This window comes from Ahaetulla prasina, chromosome 3 (genome assembly GCF_028640845.1).
Source record: "Ahaetulla prasina isolate Xishuangbanna chromosome 3, ASM2864084v1, whole genome shotgun sequence".
Lineage (NCBI taxonomy): Eukaryota > Metazoa > Chordata > Lepidosauria > Squamata > Colubridae > Ahaetulla > Ahaetulla prasina.
In genome coordinates, this window is record NC_080541.1 from 168487618 (window position 1) to 168510848 (window position 23231).

Below are 23231 nucleotides of genomic sequence, written 5' to 3' on the forward strand. Positions count from 1 at the left end.
GTGAATTTCCCAACCCGCGCGGTTGAAGGCCTTTGAAAGTTCACGTCCAACGCTTTGAAGGGCGCCACATCGCCATACCCTTTCCCAATTAACCTAGCTCTTTGGATTCACGCACAATATAATTGAAAGAACCACTGTTCATGGATTGGGTTTCCTGCAGGTTGCAGAGAGTTGGACTAGTCACTGGCAGAGGTGTCCACGCTTGCCTACTTTAATACTTTGCGGACTTCAACTCCCAGAACTCTCCAGCCAGCACGGTTGGCGAGGGAATTCTGGGAGTTGAAGTCCACAAGTCCCTGGACCCCTGCCGTCCCTTCCACTCTCCAATTATTGTGACTTTTTTTCACGGTTTGATTTCATACAATGCCCTCAAGCCACAAATTATCTAACCCAGATTTTAGGACGCCACTTCCGGGCTTTCAGGCTAGGTGCTGCTAGGCAACTGAGGCGCTCGGCCGGTAGGAAGGAAAAAAAGGGACGCTTTGAGGCGGCCCGTTTGCCAGGCTTGAGCAGGGATGAAGTTTACAGATTACTGCCTCAGCTCCGAGGGAGCCGATGTTATTTTAGCAACATCCAGTGATGAAATATACCCGGCGGAAAACGTCATTGACGGGTGAGCCTTGAGCCTTTGGGGTCGTGTTGAATATTGAAAGGATTGACTTGGGACCTCGGGAGACTCTCCTTTTCCACCCTGGCGACTTTTAAGATGACTGGACTTCAACTCCCAAAATTGGGGAATTGAGTGGAAGGTGGAGAAACTTTTTTTTTTTTAACATTATGCATATTAAAGTCACCTTAAACTTGTCAAGGTGGAAAAACACCTTGCCTGTGGAAAAGTGGAAAATGGAGAAACTCTGCCTGTGGAAAAGTAGAAGGTGGAAAAGTGGAAGGTGGAAAAAACACTGCTTGTGGAAAAGTGGAAGGTGGAAGGTGGAAAAACATTGTGGAAAAGTGGAAGGTGGAAAAAACATTGCCTGTGGAAAGTGGAAGATGGAAAAAAACATTGCCTGTGGAAAAGTGGAAGATGGAAGGTAGAAAAAAGACTGGAAAAGTGGAAGGTGGAAAAAATACTGCCTGTGGAAAAACGAAAGGTGGAAAAAACACTGGAAAAGTAGAAAGTGGAAAAAACATTGCCTGTGGAAAAGCGGAAGGTAGAAAAAACACTGGAAAAGTGGAAGGTGGAAAAAACATTGCCTGTGGAAAAGCGGAAGGTAGAAAAAACACTGGAAAAGTGGAAGGTGGAAAAAACATTGCCTGTGGAAAAGTAGAAGGTGGAAAAAACACTGTGGAAAAATGGAAGGTGGAAAAAACATTGCCTGTGGAAAAGTAGAAGGTGGGAAAAACACCGTGGAAAAGTGGAAGGTGGAAAAAACATTGCCTGTGAAAAAGTGGAAGGTGGAAAAAACACTGGAAAAGTGGAAGGTGGAAAAAACATTGCCTGTGGAAAAGCGGAAGGTGGAAGCTGGAAAAACACTGTGGAAAAGTAGAAGGTGGAAAAGCACCTTGCCTGTGGAAAAGTGGAAAAATGGAGAAACTCTGCCTGTGGAAAAGTAGAAGGTGGAAAAGTGGAAGGTGGAAAAAACACTGCCTGTGGAAAGTGGAAGGTGGAAAAAACACTGGAAAAATGGAAGGTGCAAAAAACACTGCCTGTGGAAAAGTGGAAGGTGAAAAAAACACTGCCTATGAAAAAACAAGGTGGAAAAACACTGGCTTCAGAAAAGGCCAAGACTCGAGAATGGTGACAAGAATTCAAGATTTTAAAACTCTGTTTATTACATTATAGTATTATTTATCTGTTTATTTATTTGCTAAATTTATTTGCTGTCTATTCTCCCTTGGGGCCGCCCGAGGCAGCTTGCAATAATGTAAGCTTTCTTTTCCCCAGAAAGCTCAAAGGAAAGTATATTTTTTTGTTTCTTGGGTTGTCCCCACAGCAACATTTTGAAGTAGGCTAGGCTAAGAAATATGGTTCATCCATATGAGTGAATATTGTGTTAAGCCATGGTTTGTTTAACTATGTTGAAACCATAGTTTCATACATAGCCTGTGATGTATAATTGCACTTTATTCTTTCCTAATAGGCGATCTGAAACTTTTTGGACTACAACTGGGATGTTTCCTCAGGAATTTATTATTTCCTTTCATAAATGTGTGACCATTAGCAAACTGACAATTCAATGTTACTTAGGTAAGTTATGTTTATGTTTTCAAATTATGCGTTTTTTCTGCAGTTTTATATGCTTCTTATAATGTACTGTTCCATAATATAGTTGTATACTTCATATAATGAAAAATAGTCATGCATTTATACTTGGGAATACTGTATAGACATTTCCACTTTAGAAGAATTGGGCCATGGCTCGTAATATTTTTTACATACTATATTCATAAGTAGGTATTGGCTATTATTAATATGAGTTGCGGAGGTTAGTCTCTTTATAATTATAATTCTTTGTGGATATATTTGGGTTTTTTCCCTAAGTAATTTATTTTTCGATACATCTGTAACTAAACACATTTTTTAATATAAAAGAGACATTTGAACTCTCCCATATTTATATTCTAAGACTGATACCTTTAATTTCTGGTTAATATGAAGCCATCCTGTAAGAGGGACTTTGCAACAAGAATAACCCATCAAGTTTTTGGTAAACATGCTAATATCATTAAATCAGCTTACATGTAGTCCTTGACTTATGATCACAATTGAGCCCCAAATTTCTGTTGCTAAATGAGATGTTTGTTAAGTGAGTTTTACCCCATTTTATGACCTTTTTTACCACAGTTGTTAATCAATGTAGCTGTTAAATTAGTAACACGGTTGTTGAGTGAATGTGGCTTCCCCCTTGACTTTGCTTGTCAGAAGGTCACAAAAGTGATCATTTGATCTCAGGACTCAGGATGAGTCAGTTGCCAAGCGTCTGAATTTTGAACACATGACCATGGGAATGCTGCAACAGTCATAAATGTGAGAAATGATCATAAGTCACTTTTTTCAGTACCGCTGTAACTTTGAATGGTCACTAAACTATTGTAAGTTGAGGACTACTTGTATTGGAGGTAGATTTTTTGTTTGAACAAGGGCATACAAAAATCTTCTCTTCTGTGAATTTAACAAGTTTCTTGGAAAGGGGGATGAAGAAATTATCTGGGTTTAAGGTCTGGTATTTGTTTATTTATTTTTATTTATTTATTTATTTATTTTGTCACAACAATATATGTAACTATCATACAGAAAGGTTATATAGTATATAAAGGTAAGGAAACCCAAGCTCTAGAAAAATCGGATCACAAACCCAAACTCTGGCTCAGGTATGTAGACGACACCTTCATAATCTGGCCACACGGGAAAGAAAAACTTGACAACTTCCTCACACACCTCAATAGCCTACACCCCAAAATACAGTTCACCATGGAAACAGAAGTTAATAACCAACTTCCCTTCCTGGATGTCTTAGTCTACAGAAAACCCAATGGCTCCCTAGGACACACCATCTACCAGAAGAAAACACACACAAACCGCTATCTGCACGCACTTTCACACCACCACCCAGCACAGATCAACTCCGTAGCCAAGACACTCATCTCCAGAACAAAATGCTTAGCTGATGAACAACACCTAAAACCCGAACTAGACACTCTCACTAACGTACTAACATCCAATGGATTCCAAACAAATAAGATTACCAAGCTAATCCAAAAAGAACCCCCCACTAAAATCCAAGACAGAGAACAAGAAAACGGCACAGCCCTCCTCCCATATATAAAAGGCACCACAGACAGAATCAGCAAGATCCTCCACAAACACAACATCAAGACAGCATTCTGCACAAACAGAAAAATATCCACCATCCTAAGAAACCCCAAAGACAAAATTGAGTTAGAAAATCAAGGAGTATATGAAATCCCATGCACCGCCTGCCCCACCACATACATTGGACAAACCAACAGAAGAATAAGTGCACGCATTGAAGAACACAAGAACTCATTCAAAAAGAGGAACTAACTTCTTCCCTGGTCCAACACTTTAAAGTCACAGGACATGATATTGACTTTAAAAGACCAGAACTATCGCCAAAACTGAACACTTTAACAACAGAATAATCAGAGAAGCCATTGAGATAGAAAACGCCCACACAGCATGAACAAACGAGATGACACCTCCGCCTACCAGCCATTTGGAAACCCGCCTTATTGACAAACGAGTCCCTAACACGAGGAATGACACCAGACCCACACTCACAAGGTCCACACAGGATGTCACCACCGCACATCCACCCAGAAAGCAGACCCAAACCCACACTGATCATGAAGCACGACCAAGGACCAGAAGCCAGACCGCAGCTGCAACATTAGCCATTTCAAACCCCTCCAATCCATTCATGCAGCAGACCCACTATGAAGATGTAGCACGACCACAAAGCCAAACAACAGCTATGCAGCTCACCAGCTCAAATCCCCCTGCAGCACAGACTAGACTGAGCACAACCAAGCCCCCACCAACACAGGACACACCCCCAGCCAATCAGAGCACAGAAAAACCCCCATCCAATCAGAGCACAGCCAAGCTCCCACCCAATCAGTTCAAACCCCCACTAGCAGTTAAAAGGAAGAAACAGCTGCGATCACACATTGCTCCCAGAAGCACGAAGCTGAAGCCTGAAGATGACGAATGAGACTTCGTCGGAACGTCGCCAAGACACTTCCAATTTTACACGGGAGAAAACCCGAACAACCAAAGACCTATATACAAACACCCGTGAAAACCTCAGAAAACATATATATATATATATATATATATATATATATATATATATATAGGAAGAAGAAAAGAAAAACAATAGGACAGGAACGGTAGGCACGTTTGTGCGCTTATGCACGCCCCTTATGGTCCTCTTAGGAATGGGGTGAGGTCAATAGTAGAAAGTTTTTGGTTAAAGCTTTTAGGATTATGAGAAGAGACCACAGAGTCAGGTAAAGTATTCCAAGCACTGATGATTCTGTTACAGAAGTCATATTTTCTGCAATCTAGATTAAAGCGGTTGACATTAAGTTTAAATCTATTGGTTGCTCTTGTATTATTGCAATTAAAGCTGAAGTAGTCTTTGACAGGAAGGACATTACAATAGATGATTCTATGAGTTAAACTTAGGTCTTGTCGAAGGCGACGGAGTTCCAAGTTTTCCAAGCCCAGGATTTCAAGTCTAGTGGGATAAGGTATTTTGTTGTTTACAGAGGAATGGAGAACTCTTCTTGTAAAATATTTCTGGACACGTTCAATTGAACTGATGTCAGAGATATGGTGAGGGTTCCAAACAGGTGAGCTGTATTCTAGAATTGGTCTAGCAAATGTTTTATATGCTCTGGTTAGTAGTGTAGTGTTTTTGGAGAAGAAGCTACGCAAGATTAGGTTTACAAAACTCTTAGAGCCTTTTTTGCTATGTATTTGCAGTGGGCTTTGGCACTGAGATCATTTGACATAAAAACTCCAAGGTCTTTAACGGGATGGGGGTCATCTGTGAGGTAGTGTCCATCAAGCGAGTACTTAGTGTTTGGGTTCTTTTTTCCTATATGTAAGACTGAGCATTTGCTGGTTGAGATTTGGAGTTGCCAAGTTTTAGACCAAGCGGTTAGATGATCAAGGTCTTTTTGAATGATAGATGTATTATCAGTGGTGTTAAATAGTTTGACATCGTCAGCAAAGAGAACACAATTACTTGAGATATGGTCACAAAGATCATTAATGTATAGTATGAAGCGTGTTGGTCCAAGGACGCTGCCTTGAGGAACGCCACTCTTGACAGGAACAGGATTTGATAGAGCATTGCCAATTTTGACCACTTGTTGTCTGTTAGACAGAAAAACAGATATCCATTTGTGAAGGGGTCCTGAAATGCCGTAGGATTTTAGTTTTAGGAGAAGTTTATCGTGTACTACTGAGTCAAAAGCTTTGCAGAAGTCTATGTAGATTGCATCTATTGTTTTGCCTTGATCGAGATTTGTAGTCCATATATTTTTACAGTGGAGAAGTTGTAAGTTGCATGATAATTTTTTCCTGAAACCAAATTGTTTATTGGAGAGTAGGTTGTTTGCTTCTAAGTGTGAGGTAATGGATTGGTTGATGATTGATTCCATGACTTTGCAGGTGACGCAGCATAGAGAGATTGGTCTGTAATTTTCGACTAAGCTGGGGTCACCTTTTTTGAAGATAGGGATGACTGTGGCCAGTGACCAAAGTTTGGGAAGGGAACTGGTAGTGAAAGCTTTATCAAAGATTATGCTTAGGGGTTCTGCTATATTAGTGGAAAGTTTTTTTAAGAAGTAGGCACATAGTCCATCGGGTCCAATAGATAGCGATGGTTTTATGTTATGAAGAGCTTTTCCAACATTTTCATCTGTGAAGTCTATATGAGTTAAGTCATCATGTTCATTGCTGGTACGTTTGTGGAATGTCGGATATGTATCATCGCTGTTAACAAAAACTGAGCCAAAGAATATGTTGAAGAGGTTGGCTTTAACTGTTTCGTCATTGCATTCTTTGTTGTTAGAATCTTTTAGTGGTGGGATGGATCTTGTGTCTTTAAGTTTATTGTTAACAAAATTATAAAAGGCACGATTGGAATTTGTGCGCAGAAGGTCCTCTTCTTGTTTGGTGTGGTAATTTGTGCATTCAGTTTTTATTTGGTTGCATATATTTCTGTAGCGGTTTTTGAAATTTGCTACAAAGCCTTTTTTGTTTCTTTTCCAGAGGGATTTTTTTTTGATTGAAGCTTTTTTATTGATATGGGTAGTTTGCTTTTCCTGATCATGGTTGTCATTTGTGGTACATATAGTTTAATGACTCTATTGATTTCAAGTAGGAAAACTTTATAGTGGTCTTCAGCAGTTATGCAGTTTGCAAACAGATTTTGTCAGTCCAGAAATGAAAGATCGTAGTTGGCTTTTTTGAAGTTGTAGATGGGGATACTATTGTTATGACGATTTGAGTATGGACGTATATTGAGACGAAAATCAATTGTGGAGTGGTCACTGTTGGAAAAAGGTTCTTTGATTTGTAGTCCATAAATTGAGTTTGGGTTGTTGCAGAAGATGAGATCAAGGCAGTTGTTGAGTCTTGTATTGTTAGTTACAAGTTGTTCAAGACCTAGGTTTGTAACAGCGTTGTATAGTGTAGTATGGATTGGATCAGTTGTACATTCATTAGTTATCCAGTTAATGAGAGGTAGATTTAGGTCGCCCAGGAAGATGAGAGGGTATGGGCAAGAGGTAGCCCATGTTAGCAGTGAGGTTAGCATATTTGCATGGGTAATGTCATAGTCAGGGGCTCTGTAGCATAGTAAGAATCGAAGAGTGGTGTTAAGGGATAGGTCGCATACAATAGTTTCAGGGAGAGAAAGTTTGTGTGAGACTTGAATATTTTTTAGATTCAGTGACTTTTTGTAAAAGATAGCCACTCCACCACCTCTTCGGATTTCACGATCTGATCGATGAACTTGATATTCTTTGTTTGAGATAATGGAGTCAGGAAGGGATGAGTTCAGCCATGTTTCACAAACAAAAATGATATCGAATGTACCACTGTTTAACAATCTCAAAAGAATCTCAAAAGAAACCAGCATGGATGCATAAAGAACTATCTGACAAATTGAAAGACAAAAAGGACAAATATAAAAAGTGGAAAGAGGGGCAAATAACTAAGGCAGAATATCAGCAAATAGCCCGAGCCTGTAAAGATGAAGTGAGGAAAGCTAAGGCTCACAATGAACAAAGGCTAGCGACAAAAGTAAAAAATAACAAAAAAAGCTTCTTCCAACATGTTAAAAACAAGAAAAAAGTCAAGGAAACAATTGGCCCACTGCTGGGAGAAAGTAGCAAGAAGATGACAAGCAACAGGGAGAAAGCAGATCTACTTAACTCATATTTTGCATCTGTCTTTACACAAAAGGAAAAAACAATCCAACCTATCAAAAACAGCACTACAAAAACAGATTAGAAACACAAGTTAAAATAGGAAGAAAATGGTAAGTGAACACCTGTCTACCCTAGACGAGTTCAAATCACCAGGACGGATGGATTACACCCCAAGGTTCTGAAGGAACTGGCAGACGTGATCTCAGAACCACTGAACTATATCTTTCAAAGATCCTGGAGCACAGGGAGCTGCCAGAGGACTGGAAAAGAGCTGATGTAGTTCCCATCTTCAAAAAGGAAAAACAGATCCAGGAAACTACAGACCTATCAGTCTGACCTCAATACCGGGAAGATTCTGGAAAAGATAATCAAGCAACGAATCACCAAACACCTAGAAGCAAACAAAGTAATAACCAAAAGCCAACATGGGTTTGTCAAAACAGATCATGCCAGACTAATCTTATCGCATTCTTTGACAAAATGACAAAATTAGTAGACCAGAGGAATGCTGTCGATATAATTTACTTGGACTTCAGTAAAGCATTTGATAAAGTAGACCATAACCTACTACTAGATAAAGTAGAAAATGTGGGTTAGACAGCACCACCACCAGATGGATTCGTAACTGGCTGACCAACCGCACTCAACGTGTAGTCCTCAACGGAACTACATCCACATGGAGGAAGTATGCAGTGGAGTACCCCAAGGCTCTGTTTTAGGCCCAGTACTCTTCAACATCTTCATCAATGACTTGGACGAGGGATAGATGGGAACTCATCAAATTTGCAGATGACACCAAGCTGGCAGGAATAGCCAACACTCCAGAAGATAGGCTCAAGTTACAGAAAGATCTTGACAGACTTGAACATTGGGCTATCTAACAAAATGAAATTCAACAGTGAAAAAGTAAGGTTCTACATTTAGGCCAAAAAAACAAAATGCACCAGTACCGTATATGTGGTACCTTGCTCAATAGTAGTACCTGTGAGAGGGATCTTGGAGTCCTAATGGATAACCATTTAGATATGAGCCAGCAGTGTGCAGCAGCTGTTAAAAAAGCCAACACAGTCCTGGGCTGCATAAACAGAGGGATAGAATCAAGATCACGTGAAGTGTTAGTGCCACTTTATAATGCCTTGGTAAGGCCACACTTGGAATATTGCATCCAGTTTTGGTCGCCACGATGTAAAAAAGATGTTGAGACTCTAGAAAGAGTGCAGAGAAGAGCAACAAAGATGATTAGGGAACTGGAGGATAAAACATATGAAGAACGGTTGCAGGAACTGGGTATGTCTAGTTTAACAAAAAGAAGGACTAGGGGAGACATGATAGCTGTGTTCCAATATCTTAGGGGCTGCCACAAAGAAGAGGGAGTCAGACTGTTCACCAAAGCACCTGAGGGTAGAACAAGAAGCAATGGGTGGAAACTGATCAAAGAAAGAAGCAACTTAGAACTAAGGAGAAATTTCCTGACAGTTAGAACAATTAATAAGTGGAACGACTTGCCTTCAGAAGTTGTGAATGCTCCAACACTGGAAATTTTTAAGAAAATGTTGGATAACCATCTGACTGAGATGGTGTAGGGTTTCCTGCCTGGGCAGGGGGTTGGACTAGAAGGCCTCCAAGGTCCCTTCCAACTCTGATGTTATGTTATGTTATGTTATGTTATGTTATGTTATGTTATGTTATGTTATGTTAACAAGAGGATAAATTCAGGTAATTTGTTAACAATGCTTCTCGCATTTATCAATTTGCATTTGAGATCTGTAGCAATTGGTGTTAAAGAGGTAAGGGGCGTGCATACCTAGTTTTGGATGTTGGTAGGTTGGGGGTTGTGTACAACAGGTGGTTGTATAGATGGTTGGATGAGTGGATGGATGTTTTGGGAGGTGAGTGTTTGGATGTTGGGTACTTGATTGTTTATTGAGATGTTTGGTTGAGTGGTTGGTTGGGTGGTTGGTTGGATGGTAGTTTGGCTGGTTGGTTGGATGGCTGTTTGGATGGCTGGTTGGGTGAATTGTTGGGTGGCTGTTTGGATGGCTGTTTGGATGGCTGGATGGATGGTTGTTTGGATGGCTGTTTGGATGGCTGATTGGATGGCTGGCTGAATGGCTGTTTGAATGGCTGGTTGGGTGGTTGGTTGGATGGATGGTAGGGTGATGGGTACTTGATTGAATGTTGGGATGGCTGGTTGATTGTTATGGGTGATGGGGGGTTTGGAGGTGATTTTTTGATTGTAGGTCTTATTTTTTATGCAATCAGCTCGATAGTCAATGTATAGGTTGGATTCACCGTTGTCTTGGAAATAAGATCCACCCTGAAAAAGGCTGCGTGCTTGCCCCTGTATTCAGACAACCCTTTTTAAGCCCAAGTATATGCTATTCAACAAATTATGAGTTTTGACAGCGCTTTTAATACTGATCAGTCACTTCAAAAGAAACTCTAATTTGTGGCATGCATGGTTTTTTAAGTCTATACAGCTATGTGGGAGATAAGAAATGTGTGTGATTTTCGTTTGTTTGGGTGATCCCTAGAACCCATTTGATTGCATGTTTTTGAAAATTGTGGCCAGTTTCCCAACGTTTTGAGAGAAAAATTGCCTAAAACTGCTTTATGCCCTAAAATGTGAACACAATTAAAGAAAGGAAAAACCCTTTCCAAACCCAGATTATCATGGTCCCAATATTTTATAACATTGTCCTCCTCTTTATATATCTCAATCCTCCATCCGCAAAAGGTGTCCATAACAAATTATTTTTGTACATGGAGGGGAATATATTGATCACATATTTCTCATGTTCCTCACATTTGACATAGCCTAGCTTAGTATTTTAATGGTTCTTTATCTGATAATTTTCTTTGATAAATTGTAAAAATGAAATTAGTCTTACAAGTGCCCTTGTGTTAAAGCTAAGAATTATTTTATTAATAATTTTGAAATATTAGGGTGGAACTAGTATTCTTACAATTAACAAGATTTTTAAAAATATTTTCTTTAGTGAAGAGGTTACGCATTGAAAAAAGTGTATCTAAAGATCCAGTTGATTTTGAAAAATGCATTGAAAGAGGTAATTATACTTAATATTGTTATGATTCATAATTATTGAATTCAATCAAGTCTGAGGGCTATGATTATTGAAAAGAAATTCTGTTGATCTCAATTTTTCTATAACATTAGACTAATAGTATACAATTAAAAATTCAAAGGAGATATTGTATTTTTTTAAAAATTCAGTATTAGCTTTGTAATCTACAGAACCAAAGGTTATTTCAATATACTTTACAGTTGTTTTTGTTGTTGTTGTTGCACTTAGCAAACAGCAGTTGATTCTTTGGAATGCATTATCCAATTATCAATTTCAGATATGCTCTGTCTTGAACCTGACCTTTTCTTTGACATTTGAATATAGGTAAAAGTCAGTACCCCCAATTCTTCTCCACCTTGTTGGGGAAGAATAGTCCACAACAGTGGGTGATATTTTAAACACTATTTCTCTTTTTCATTATATATACCATTATGAAATAGATAGAAAGTTAGACAGACAGACATAAACACAGTAGTAGAATAATATACCAGTAATGGCTATGGTATCTCTACCTCTGAGTTTTTTAAATGGAGGCTGCACAGCCTTTTCTCATGAATAATTTAATTGCTTTTCCTGCACATTGCAGAGAGTTGGACTAGATGATTCTTGTGGTCCCTTCCAACTGTACAATTATGTGACTATGATTCTGAGATACATACATACATCAAGATATGAATGCTGACTTACTTCTTCACTGACTGACAGTTAATGTGCATAGAAATTAAAAAGTGGGTTAACCAACTTAAACCAAGAAACCCACCAGGTAATGATTTCTTAATGGCAAAATGCATATGTAACAACTTAGAATGGTGAATCCCAGTTTTAGTCACCCCTTCTTTTTCATTGATTGCTCTACAATGATTAAAAAAGATGGGTACAGCAGTAATAGTCGCTTTTATAAAAAGAATGGGACATACTATCAACCTAATAACCTACTAAGCATTATTAGCAACATTTATGCCAAATATTTAAATACAAAAACAGTGGATTGGCTGGAAGTAGAACAAGTGCAGAGAAACAGGCTCTGACCATCTATCTGAATACCCTGACTTTCCCCCCACAACAGTAGCTCATATGTTTCAATAAGCCAAATATGTAGTTTTATCTCAGACTTTCATTGGACTAAAACATGCCCTAAAATCATCAACTACTGTAGGGACTGCGTAAAATGCACTGTAGGGACTGCGTAAAAGCAAAAATATTGATATTTACTAAACATATTAGAATTCAGAAGTAGCAATTTAAATGGGCATCAAATCAAATAGGTGGAGGTCTTTAAATACTTTGGAAAAGTTTTTTTGATTTCCAATAGGAGATGTGCTAATCTGAATTATGTAATCCAGAAAGCTCAAAAATCAGCTTCGGCAATTGGAAAACGTTTTGATGAAGGAATGCTTGCTGCCTTAAAACTATTTTCTGCCAACGGCTGTTCCTACTAGCTTTTGAATAGTATGTAGCTTGGACCTTATGATAACTCAAAATTAGAAACTTGTGCATTCAAAATGTTTAAGGATCATCTTTCATACTGTACCCCATATCCTGTTTTAGTGTTTACCTCCTTTGGGGATTGGAGTTAATTCAGATAATATCCAAAATATGAATAATTTTCTTGGTTAACCTGAATATTTTTACCCACCGGCTTAACCCCACTAACATTAGAAGATAATTTTAATACTAGATGGAGGAAATACTTATCAGAAAAAATACCCTGTGTTTTCAAGATATGGGTTAATTGTTAGAGATTAGTTGACTTTTGAATTTTTTAACTGGCTTAAGTACTAGTTCCAGTAAACATGTCAGATTTATATTTTATATTTATATTTTAATTATTTTCTACAGTTAAATTATACAATTTTTATTTTCAGAGCTGCAGTGTAAAGATGGGGAACTACAAACAGAAGATTTTTCTGTAAGTAACTTTCATTTAGCATTAACGTAGTATAAAAGATAATCTGTTTTTAACTTGAGTAAACAATTGCATTTTTTTTTAAATAGAAGTTTGAAAATATATATTAGATTTACATTATAATCTGAAGAAGAGTTTCAGAAAAATCTAAAGAATATTTTTATGTTTACAATAAAACATAAAAATAAGCCCATTATCAATTGGCAGCACTTAAGCAACTCTGGATAATCCTAAACGGTTAAACCTGGTTACTTCTTAGATGGGAGAATTCCAAGAAATACAAGGACCATACACTGGTCAGGTAACTTAAAAATGAAGAAATGGAGAGAATAGCAAACTACCTCCATATTGCTGGAAATAAAATTACGTGTTCCTGTTGCTAACAGGAGCTGAGCTCAGCTTGAGGGATTTTTTAAAATTATTATTATCGCACGATCTGTGTGAAAAACTAAAATCCACAAATGGCAGCCAATCCCACGTATCTGAAATTACTGAGTTAATGCTAGTGAATATTGAGAATTGTTTTTAAAAGCTTGCTCACATTAATTAGTTACTTATTTACATGATGCACATCTAAGCATATTTACTTACTGAGAAGCAAGTTCCACTGGGTTAGTGGAACTGTTAGTTACATGCTTTTAAAAAAAAATTGTAGGCTCTCTACTGTATTATGTATAGAACTGTTAAGATGCATTCATGAATGTTGACAACTTAGTATTTTGGATGTTATTGCAATTTTAGTTTTGTATGTAAACAGGGAACTGCACTTGCAATACATACAAATATTTAACTTCAAGATATGTAGTTATTCATTCTCTAAGGTTGACCATTTTCTACAGATAAATGCCAAGCAAAATGGCAATAATGTAGGGACATTCTGTTCCTAACAAACTTTTAAAGTATCCAAAACATCTGCCAGCAAATCATGGCTGGGAAATCAGATTATAGTAATATTTTATAAAGCCACAGTAATGTAGTACTTCATATATTCCATTTTCAGCATTTAACAGCAAATATTTAAATGCACTGAATATGTTTATTCACTTATTCCCTTAAACTTTCCTAAGGGAATTAATGGTATTTTAAAATGCTGTATTTCATTATATCATACCTATAGTTTATTGCTGTTAATATTTTTTTCTCTTTGATAGTTTCCTGAGATCCAAGCTACATATCTTCGAATCATCATTTTATCTGCTTCTGATGCTTTTGTGTCAGTTCATAGGGTAATAGCAGAAGGACTATCATACAAAAGTTAGATTCAATATTCAGATTATAACACATTAAACATTAAGTCTTTTTTAAAATGTAGCAGGCATTAATGACTCTTAAAGTATACTAACTGCAGTTGCTGTTTAATCTTTTCAATGATAATTCGTTAAAAAATTTCAACAATGAGCATTATTTAAACTGATAATATTTATATGATGATGTACAGTATATTATAGATGAAATAGAGTAATAAACAAGAATGTTTACTTATCAAAACCCTCTATCATGTAATATCTTAAATTTATCTTAATTGTTAAGAAAAAGAGTTAATTTAGTTTGGGGCAATCTTTCCTTTTAGACCACTACATTCCATTCCATCATTTTATCTATATTTTAAGATGATACCATATTTAAAGAAAACAATTTCAAGCTGGACGAAGATTTTTGGACCAAGTTTAATATTGCATCTTGTTTCTATTAATATTTTTCCGTATCAGGTCATAGTTCTCTATGTTTTAAACTATGACTATCATAAACAAATATTAATAGAAACAAAAGTAAGAAAATTATTACAACTATTCCATTCAGAAGGTTCTTCTCTGCAGACACCTTTAAACCTGGATGTGATTGTACTTCTGTCCTTAAGTGGTTTAGGTTCAAAGGATCCAATGCATCTGCACATGTTAGGCGTTTCATGACAACAATCATGCATGTTTGTCTGTTACAAGTGTCAGCTGGTTCTGCAGCAATGTTCTCCAGAAATTTGATCTTATACAGAGACTGCTTCTGTTCAGATCCATAGACTAACAATTCCAAATACACCTCTTATAGAAGAAACATAATTGAGAAATGTACATTATTGCACTCCTGTCACTAAAGAGATCACTGCTCTGTTTGACTATCTAGAGACTGTTATATATAAAGCAACCCATCATGTTATCCTATTTCAATTGAATGGCTTGCTTCATTAAAAAATTCACCATAAAGATATTTTTCAAATGTGTAAAGCAGTTTGTGCACCTGTCACTGGCAATTACAAGAATGGAGATTAGCATTGGCAGGTAATCTAGGGTAAATATAATAAATAGATCTTACGTTATTGTTTAATTGAGACTGCTGAATATTAATGACGTAACGTTTTCATCATTATCTTTCCAAATAAATACAGCCCTTTATAAATAAAAATATTTTTAAAAATGTAATCAGGCAATGGAGTGTATGTGCTGCTCAGAAACAGGTTGCTTTGAGGTGTTCTTTTACAGGTAAAGTTGTTCCAAAAATTCACGTACTTCTTGTGGGCGATAATTCCAAGGTCCTGGGCTACCCTGTAAAAGGAAAAGAAAAATCGGTGACTAATTTCTGAGGACAGGAATATGAAGTATAGGCAAGGGATGTAAAGTAATATAAAGAGATTTATAATTATACAATAAATAGATTTAAAAAATAGGCTTTTCATGAAAGCATATGGTATGAGCATGTGGCAGTATTAATAGGATGCCAATTATTTCAGAATTAGGTAGACAAGATTACATTTTCACATTGAATTGGATGCCACTATTTTCTTTCAGTTATGGAGAATTAACAACAAAACAAGGTGTTACATGAAAATATGCATAATATTATAAAATAGTTTACCTGTTGTAGAAAAAAGAACTCTAGATAGCAGTCTCCCCAAAGTTAATTCATCTCTCCCACAAGGTTTCAAGTACATGTTTCGCTTTGCAAACTTGCACCTCACATAAATATGTAATAAGTTTTCTTTTTTACCTTATACACAACTTTTCCCTTTTGAAGCACATACAGTCTCTCTGGCAGAGCTGCATATTTGTTAGTGCTCAGGTTTTCCATTGTGTCTAGAACCACTGGACATAAGGGTTGCTGTTTTAGTAGCTTCTGTGCAGCCGTTATACGATCTTGGAGGGTTTGGTGACTTTTAATGACAATATTGTTCTTAAAGGCCCATCCATCTAAAATAAAGAATACTTCATCTAAATCCATCTAAAATAAAGAATAATTCTAACAAGAATTAGACTATCAATGCTGGATATATTCATCTTCACATTTAGTAATAGAAGTGGGATAATAGCCCAGGGCTTCTCGGTTTTTGTACTGTAACAACTCGGTTTTTGTACTGTAACAACTCCACTTGTATCCTATTTTTCTTCCAGAAGTACAAAACCATGTTCAGTCTCATGGGCTATTATCATGCCTATACCTAAATGACTCTTCAATTGTCTTATCATCTTCCAGAGTCTGCTGACTGATAAAAAAACCAGTGAAAGTATGGCTTTGATACTATGAATTTTTGCTTCTATTCATGCAGATAAAATGTTGTTAGGTGTCAGAGAAAGCAGTAAGGATGCTGTCTCTTAGCTATTGGTTCTCAACAGCAATCTTTCTTAAATTATATTTGACTTAGACAATCAAATATTGATTGTTTCTGGAGATTATACATACAGTATTAGATACACTATAATTGTTTTCCAAGTTAAATTAGCTTCCTCTGTCACATAATGTTAAACCTGCTCCATTAAGCTCTATGGCTTATATTTAAGAAGTAATGCATCCAGATTGGTAACTTTGAATACAATCATTCACAATCTAGTGACTAGATTTTTAGCACGCTTGCCTTACCTGAGGCATGAGCTTCTTCAATGTAGATTACAAGAAAGTCTGCTACAGATTTGAAATCTTTAACAAGTTTATTAAACTCGCCAAATCTGAATATGAATGAAGGTCAGGTACAACTTCCAAATGTTAGAACCAAAGGCCTGTTACCTGCAAGAAAACACAGATCAGTCTTGAAGGGTAAAGATGAAAATAAGGATTGTTACAGTTCTCGTATTTATCTTGGAATTATTTGCAATTAAAATGTTACATATACAATAATTTTAAGAATTTGTCACATTCTTGTGTATTTAAGACACCTAACATTTAGTGGCTGCTTAATAAAACGTTTGAAAGATTTGAAAGGGCAATATGTTTTAATAGAGTTTTATTGGTACCATTTCAAACAAGTTCCCAGTCTACCTAGGGAATTCTGGGACTTAAAATCAACACATCTTAAAGGCTCTGGGTTGAGAAACATTGGACTAGAAGCCTCATGTATTCATTTCAACACATGAAACCTTTATTAAGACCCTGCTAATATCACATGAATAATTTTGCCAAGAATATTTTATGATGGTACTATTCTAATTCTCAAGAAACATTATGGGATAACAGAACAACATATCTTGTTTTTCATAATCCGCATCTGCATGTTGTATAAAAATGTTGCATGTATTCGGCAGCATGTATTTCATTTTAAAATAACCCTTTTCCATTTTTTCTAAACCCAACAATAATTGCAAGCAGAGCAAAGATTTACAACCTTATTGGTATCACCAATAAAAATCCTCTAATTAAAATGATCTCTTCAGCGTTGCCTCTGTTTGAAGGAATTTTATGAAATGGTTAGCTATTTTTGTTTTTTAACTTGTGTTTATACTAGCAGTAGAATTGTATATTATAATGTGCTGATTTTTATTTGACTATCTGTACAATGTCTCTTGATCTAAGTGATGAGAACCATGAGTGTGTTCGCAATAAAACTAAGGCAGGATTTGTTGAAGAAACCTTAGTAGCTTGATTCATGTTACAATTAAGCAAAAACATAAAATTATAAAATTATCACCTTTTATCAATTTCCTATCAAATGTATTTTTGTTTCTCTAAAATATTTAATTACCTATGATTTAATTACCTATGGCAACTATTTGAATATGCAGAATAAGTGTACAGTGCTAGTTGTATAAAAGTTGAGTTTATCTTAATTTCCAAAGCAGTGCAGTTAATTAGTTACTATGAAGTAGAAGCCAATAACTTATGAATATGTTAAGAGAGAGGCAAAGTGGAGTTTGTGTTTGTGATGGCAATATATATTTGGATTAGTTCAAGCTTTATCATGCTCTGTTTCTTTTCTGTGAAGGCATTTATTATAGTTTTTAAGAAAAAAAATCTGAGGCATAGATTGCACGCATGTATTTGAATGTGTGTATCCTTGGGCCCAGTAATACATGCATATGCATAATCTTGAATATTTGTATGCAATATGTAATTTTATGTACAGTATATGCAATAGCATATGTTACTTATGAGAATCATACATATATAAAGTTAAATTATTTCCTTTTAATATGTCAGAATTAAACTACTCAACTCAACAGTTCTAATGCCACCTTAACATTTTCCCCAATTATGTTTTATGTCAATTTAAACTGCATGAAAAAAATAAATTATGTCTGTTTAATTAATGCAGCAGAATTAGTACCCCGATTTTAAAGTGCAATTCTATTTCACTTACGTTATTAGCAAATGCCATATTTAAACATTAAATAATTAAAATATTATCCTGGTGTTTACTTACCTTGCATGAAATCCAGAATGCGATGCATTTTCCCACTGAGATTTGCTACGGGGGTGTTAGGAGCAGGATAGCCTTGAAAGGCTTCATCTTCCAGCCTTTTCCATTTGACTTTCAAGACAAAGAGTAAGTAAGAGAAGCTGAAGAAAGTTGGACCCCAATTTTCATAGATGAAATTTGGATTGTCTCCCATGCCACTCTTTTCTCTCTGCTTCAGGAGATAGCTCTTCACAGTACCTGGGAAGAAGAGCATGCAGATTTTACCAATGATAGTAGACAGGCACACATGCAGAAGAATCCAGAACCTCTGTATAAATCTCTTCATTCTGAACATCTTGGCAGAAGAAGAGGCTGCTACATTCTGCAAAGTAGAATTCAATGTGGAGCAAAGTGAAAGGGGTGGGGAAGGAGAGCCTGAGCTAAAGTTAATAATTGCTAGGCTCGTTAGCTGCCTCAAATGAGCAACATCATAACAGTTATCAGTTCTTTACCTTGAATAAAATCCAAAGCCTTTAACAGAACATTGGTTAAAATAAATAATGTTATAAGGTTCAACATGTTCGAAAACAAGGATTATATAACCTATTTAGGAATTGAAATCCAGAGAAATCTTTCCTGGAAATAACTATAATACTAGATTTCTTCCTTGCAAAATCAATGACCCGACTCCTCTAGAGGGTTTAATCAAAATATAAAACCATCTAGGGCAGCAACTCTCATTGATTTCAATAGATTTTGCCTTGCTGTCAAGTATTCAGAAGTTTATCTTGTTTTTATCTTGCTTAACCTTCAAGTAATACAAATGTGGGATATTTAGGCCTTTCTATTTTATCATTATAAGACTCTTTTACAATAGGCTAGGTTGGAAGAAACTTCCAAGACCACACCTGGAATACTGAATACAACTTTGGTCAGATGATTAGAAGTTTGGAGGCCAAAACATGATGATGCTATTTCTACTCTTACATTATCAGACTCGTATGAAATATTATTACAAAAATAATTACCAGGATAAGAGGATATTAGTTCAAACCAGTGGTGGAATTTAAAAATTTTCCCTACCAGTTCTGTGGGCGTGGCTTTGTGGGCATGGCTTTGTGGTCATGTGACTGGGTGAGCATGGCCAACTCAATGTCACTCACATCAAGGGGTGCCTCACCTGCCCCCCCCCCCAGCCATTCCTTGTCACACCCAGTCTCAATGTATCTATAGTTCTGTAAAAATGTTGTTCACCTTTTTTCAACTTTATTATCTATATACTATAGATGAACTTTCATGGACCACTGGAAGGAGGAAATGGCTCACATGCTTTGCCCAAGAGTGTGATAGGCTTTTAAGGGGCTGCCTGAAAGAAGGTGGGGGGAATGTATTTTCCAAAGTACCAGAAGGCAAAACAAGAAGCAATGGATGGAAACTGAAGAAACAGAGAAGCAACCTAAAACTAAGAAGAAACTTCCTGATAGAACAATTAACCAGTGGAACTGCTTCACTAGAAAGGGATTTCTTTTGCTCCAGAAGAAAATCAGAATAAAGAACTGGAAAAGCCTTCACAGGAAGAGCCTTTTTTGTTCTACTGTGGAAGAAAAATAGAAGACAGAGAAATCTTCCCTGGAAGAGGTTCTCTGCTTTCGCTCAGGAGGAAACAAAAGGCAGGTTTTTTTGAGGCAGTTTCTCAATTCAGGCAAGGTGGTTTGCAGCTTTGCAACATTTTAAGGAGGTGATAATTGGTCTTGGCTGAACACCCTCATTAAAGCTAGTATTCCTTTCCTTACTTGAGTGGGGTGGGGAGAGGAAAAAAGCGGCAGAAAGTTTTCCTTTATTATTCTAGCTGAGGGCAAATGAGACTAAGACTCATTTGCTGTTTCTTAGCTCAGCTGAGGCAGCAATTGCTCTGCCGCGCTAATCAGCTGAGCTAATAAACAACAGAATATAGGAGAGGTGAGAGGCAGGTGGGTGGGGCCAATCAAAATTTTCTTTACCGGTTCTCCGAATCAGTCAAAATTTTCCCTAGCGGATGGCAGAACTGCTCTGAACCAGTAGCATTTCCCCTGGTTCAAGCCATAGTTCAGATAATTCAGATTCTGCATCCTTTTTTTTTTACTTCATACTATCAACAGAATTGTAAACCCAGACTTACAGTTTCAGTCATCAGGAGTGGCAGCAAGTATGGCATCTGCCGTATATTGAACACTTCCAGATAATATTGGAATTGACTTCTTGCAAAGACCACTTTTATAGTATATCACACTCAGATACTTGAATTTTGAAAGTTCCTATCTGAGCAACAGCAGCAAATGAATTCTTAATTAATTTTTTAATTATGTCCAGTTCTTGACAGTTTATTAATCACATCATGGATGTGTATTCGGAATGATCTTAGTAAAGCTGAGTTAATTTCTTCCACTGAAAAATGGAGAAAATAATCAATAATTGAGTTGGAGGTATTTTTTGTTGGTCAATCCATTTGCACCAAAATCCAGGCTTGTGAAGAAAAGCTGAAATATTTGTTTCATGTTAAAAATTGTGAAGTTTTGACCCTAAGATGAAAGATTAAGGCTTTTCATACAGCTGAAGTAGCTAAGGTACAGTAGGCTACTTGAAGTCACACAAAATATCTTTACCACCCTTATCATTTTCATCAAGAAATATTTTGAACTCTCCCTATACTCAAAAACTCTTGTGAGGAATTTTTCTCACAACTAGCTTCCATATGGAAAAGCTGAATCTTATATTCACTGTCCAGTTCCTTAACAGCCTGGTAAAAAGACACATGCTCAAAGCCTCCTATTTTGATCATATTCGCAATTCCCACAATTTGTTTTAGCAATAAACCATCTACTATTTTTGTTTTTGAGTGTCAATTGTTTCCTGAAATATGCAGGGTGTGGCCTGCATATTCAAATATGGCTTTTTCACAAGTGTAGCAATACCCTCCCTTATTTATACATACTGGTGTTCCATCTGTACTGTAAGATGGTGGTTTTCAAACTGAGCAAATTTAAGATGAGTGGACTTCAACTCCCAGAATTCCCCAGCCGTGCAATTTTTTTTGAAACCAGACAAGCTAGTAGCCACAGTGGGAAATTCTGAAAACTGGAATTTACGCATCTTGAAGTTGTCAAGTTTAAAAAGCAGTGCCGTAAGAGAAGGTGCCAAAACTTGGGAATAATGGAAGGAATGCTGACAATAAACAAATAAGAGAGAAGAATTTGCTTCTGAACAAACCTACCAAATTTTTTAATTTTTTACCATATCTGTAAATTTGACAATGAAAATTTATTAAATAAATCTGTGAAGTTTGTACCTTGCTGGAAGTGCCTTGAGAAGTGCTTATCCCTATACAGTTCTTCTAATCTACACATCATATCTCACAAAACAGTGAGTAACCAAACCAAATATCATTTCTGGGTTTCCAGGGATAAGAATATCAGTTCCTCACTGTGGATTTTGTATGAGAAGGAGGGAATTTTCTCAATAGCTCATCCTGCCTGGTCTTATATTTGTTACATACTGGACAATTGGCTTTTCAACTTTTTATCTATAGGTAATGGTACATTTACCGACTTGTGTTATGAGTAATGCAACTCCACCCTTGGCAGCAAAATAGAGTGAAATCAACTGATTTCAAGTAAAGGATGTTTTAAATAGTATACTGTTTCTCACCAGCAAAATTAGATCAGCGTCAGTGGGATGCAATCAGTGTGCTCTTGACTGATAATTGGCAACTACCATCAGAAAACAAGCTAGTCCATAAGATAGGAGTTTTTTTAAAAATCCAATTTGTACCTTTTTTTTAGTTGAATGTATGAGATCACAGTTCCACTTGGTACATTCATGTGGACTCACTGTAGTTAAACACGCTTGAAATCTTTTCATTACTGTTGTTTCTGAATGTTAGTTGCTAGTTATATTATCTCATATATTCTTCAATGAACTGGTTTTCAGCCAATGATTAATTCTGGTGGTGCAATAACAAAGACCCCTGGTTCTGATTCGTCCAACTGACTGGCACTGTATCCAGGGATATGGTACCAAGACAGTGAATGGCTTGGGTTTAGCCAGCTGCCTGAGAGTGACAGGAGTTGAGGCAGTGAGAAAGATCTGGCAGAGGAATATGGGAGGCAAACCACCTGATAAATCTACTGAATTCAAACCAGAATGATCTGCAGACTGTAGTTTGAGATCCAGTGCCTCCGTTCCATGGAATCCCAGGTTGTGAAGTTGAGCTGCCAGATATTGGGGTAGGCAGTTATCTGTCAAAGATTCTATACCACCTGTTGTGTCTGCGCCTCCTGAGCCGGGCCTGCTGCCAGAAAGTGACTTGGACAGTGAGGGGGAAGGGCCGTCAGGACTTACCTCGGGAGCACCGGCTTGCCTGACTCAGCTCCAGGAGCCAGAAACAGGCCAGCTGGAAGAGATAATGAGGCCTCCATCCCCTGACTCTTCCCCTCCCCCCAGGCCATGCCTGCAGACCCAGCTGACGGCACTCAGGCTTGGTTTCGTAAGCAGTAGAGGATGGAACAACAGAAGCAAGGGTGGGGCAGATCTAGGAAGTGCTGAGTCATGGAGCCACACCCCACAGGATATAAAAGACAGCGAGAGCTGCTGTGTCTCTTTGTAACAGGCAAATCCACTGATTAAGAGCTGAAGTTTGTTTCTAGGTGACTCACCAGCGTCGTGGAAGATAACGGAGGCTCTTGGCAGACGCTGG

At 37.1% G+C, this 23231-nt stretch overlaps 2 protein-coding genes across 4 annotated transcripts; one reads left to right on the top strand and one right to left on the bottom strand.

Moving 5' to 3' along the window:
• The first annotated feature begins 71 nt into the window (after positions 1 to 71).
• Positions 72 to 14396, top strand: IFT25 (intraflagellar transport 25). Of its 3 annotated transcripts, none has more exons than XM_058175172.1 (5): positions 72 to 613; positions 2082 to 2188; positions 10911 to 10979; positions 12863 to 12906; positions 14055 to 14396. In XM_058175172.1, the coding sequence occupies exons 1-5, from the start codon at positions 516 to 518 to the stop codon at positions 14160 to 14162; spliced, it is 426 nt and encodes a 141-aa protein (XP_058031155.1). In that variant the 5' UTR covers positions 72 to 515; the 3' UTR covers positions 14163 to 14396. The 3 variants fall into 3 exon arrangements, with proteins under 3 accessions (XP_058031155.1, XP_058031158.1, XP_058031156.1); XM_058175173.1 differs by lacking the exon at positions 72 to 613 and adding an exon at positions 663 to 1738; XM_058175175.1 differs by lacking the exon at positions 10911 to 10979.
• Positions 14397 to 15342: 946 nt separating this feature from the next.
• Positions 15343 to 20025, bottom strand: DIO1 (iodothyronine deiodinase 1). The gene is made up of 4 exons (XM_058175166.1): positions 18524 to 20025; positions 16750 to 16893; positions 15883 to 16082; positions 15343 to 15440 (listed from the first exon to the last, which is right to left on the bottom strand). The coding sequence occupies exons 1-4, from the start codon at positions 18852 to 18854 to the stop codon at positions 15372 to 15374; spliced, it is 744 nt and encodes a 247-aa protein (XP_058031149.1). The 5' UTR covers positions 18855 to 20025; the 3' UTR covers positions 15343 to 15371.
• Positions 20026 to 23231: the final 3206 nt, after the last annotated feature.

Bases quoted from the DNA above. Each gene is read 5' to 3' on its own strand.
- IFT25 (XM_058175172.1), top strand. From the start codon at position 516: ATGAAGTTTACAGATTACTGCCTCAGCTCCGAGGGAGCCGATGTTATT. The intron at 614-2,081 runs GTGAGCCTTGAG...CTTTCCTAATAG, and splicing joins GCGGAAAACGTCATTGACGG to GCGATCTGAAACTTTTTGGA. The intron at 12,907-14,054 runs GTAAGTAACTTT...TCTCTTTGATAG, and splicing joins TACAAACAGAAGATTTTTCT to TTTCCTGAGATCCAAGCTAC.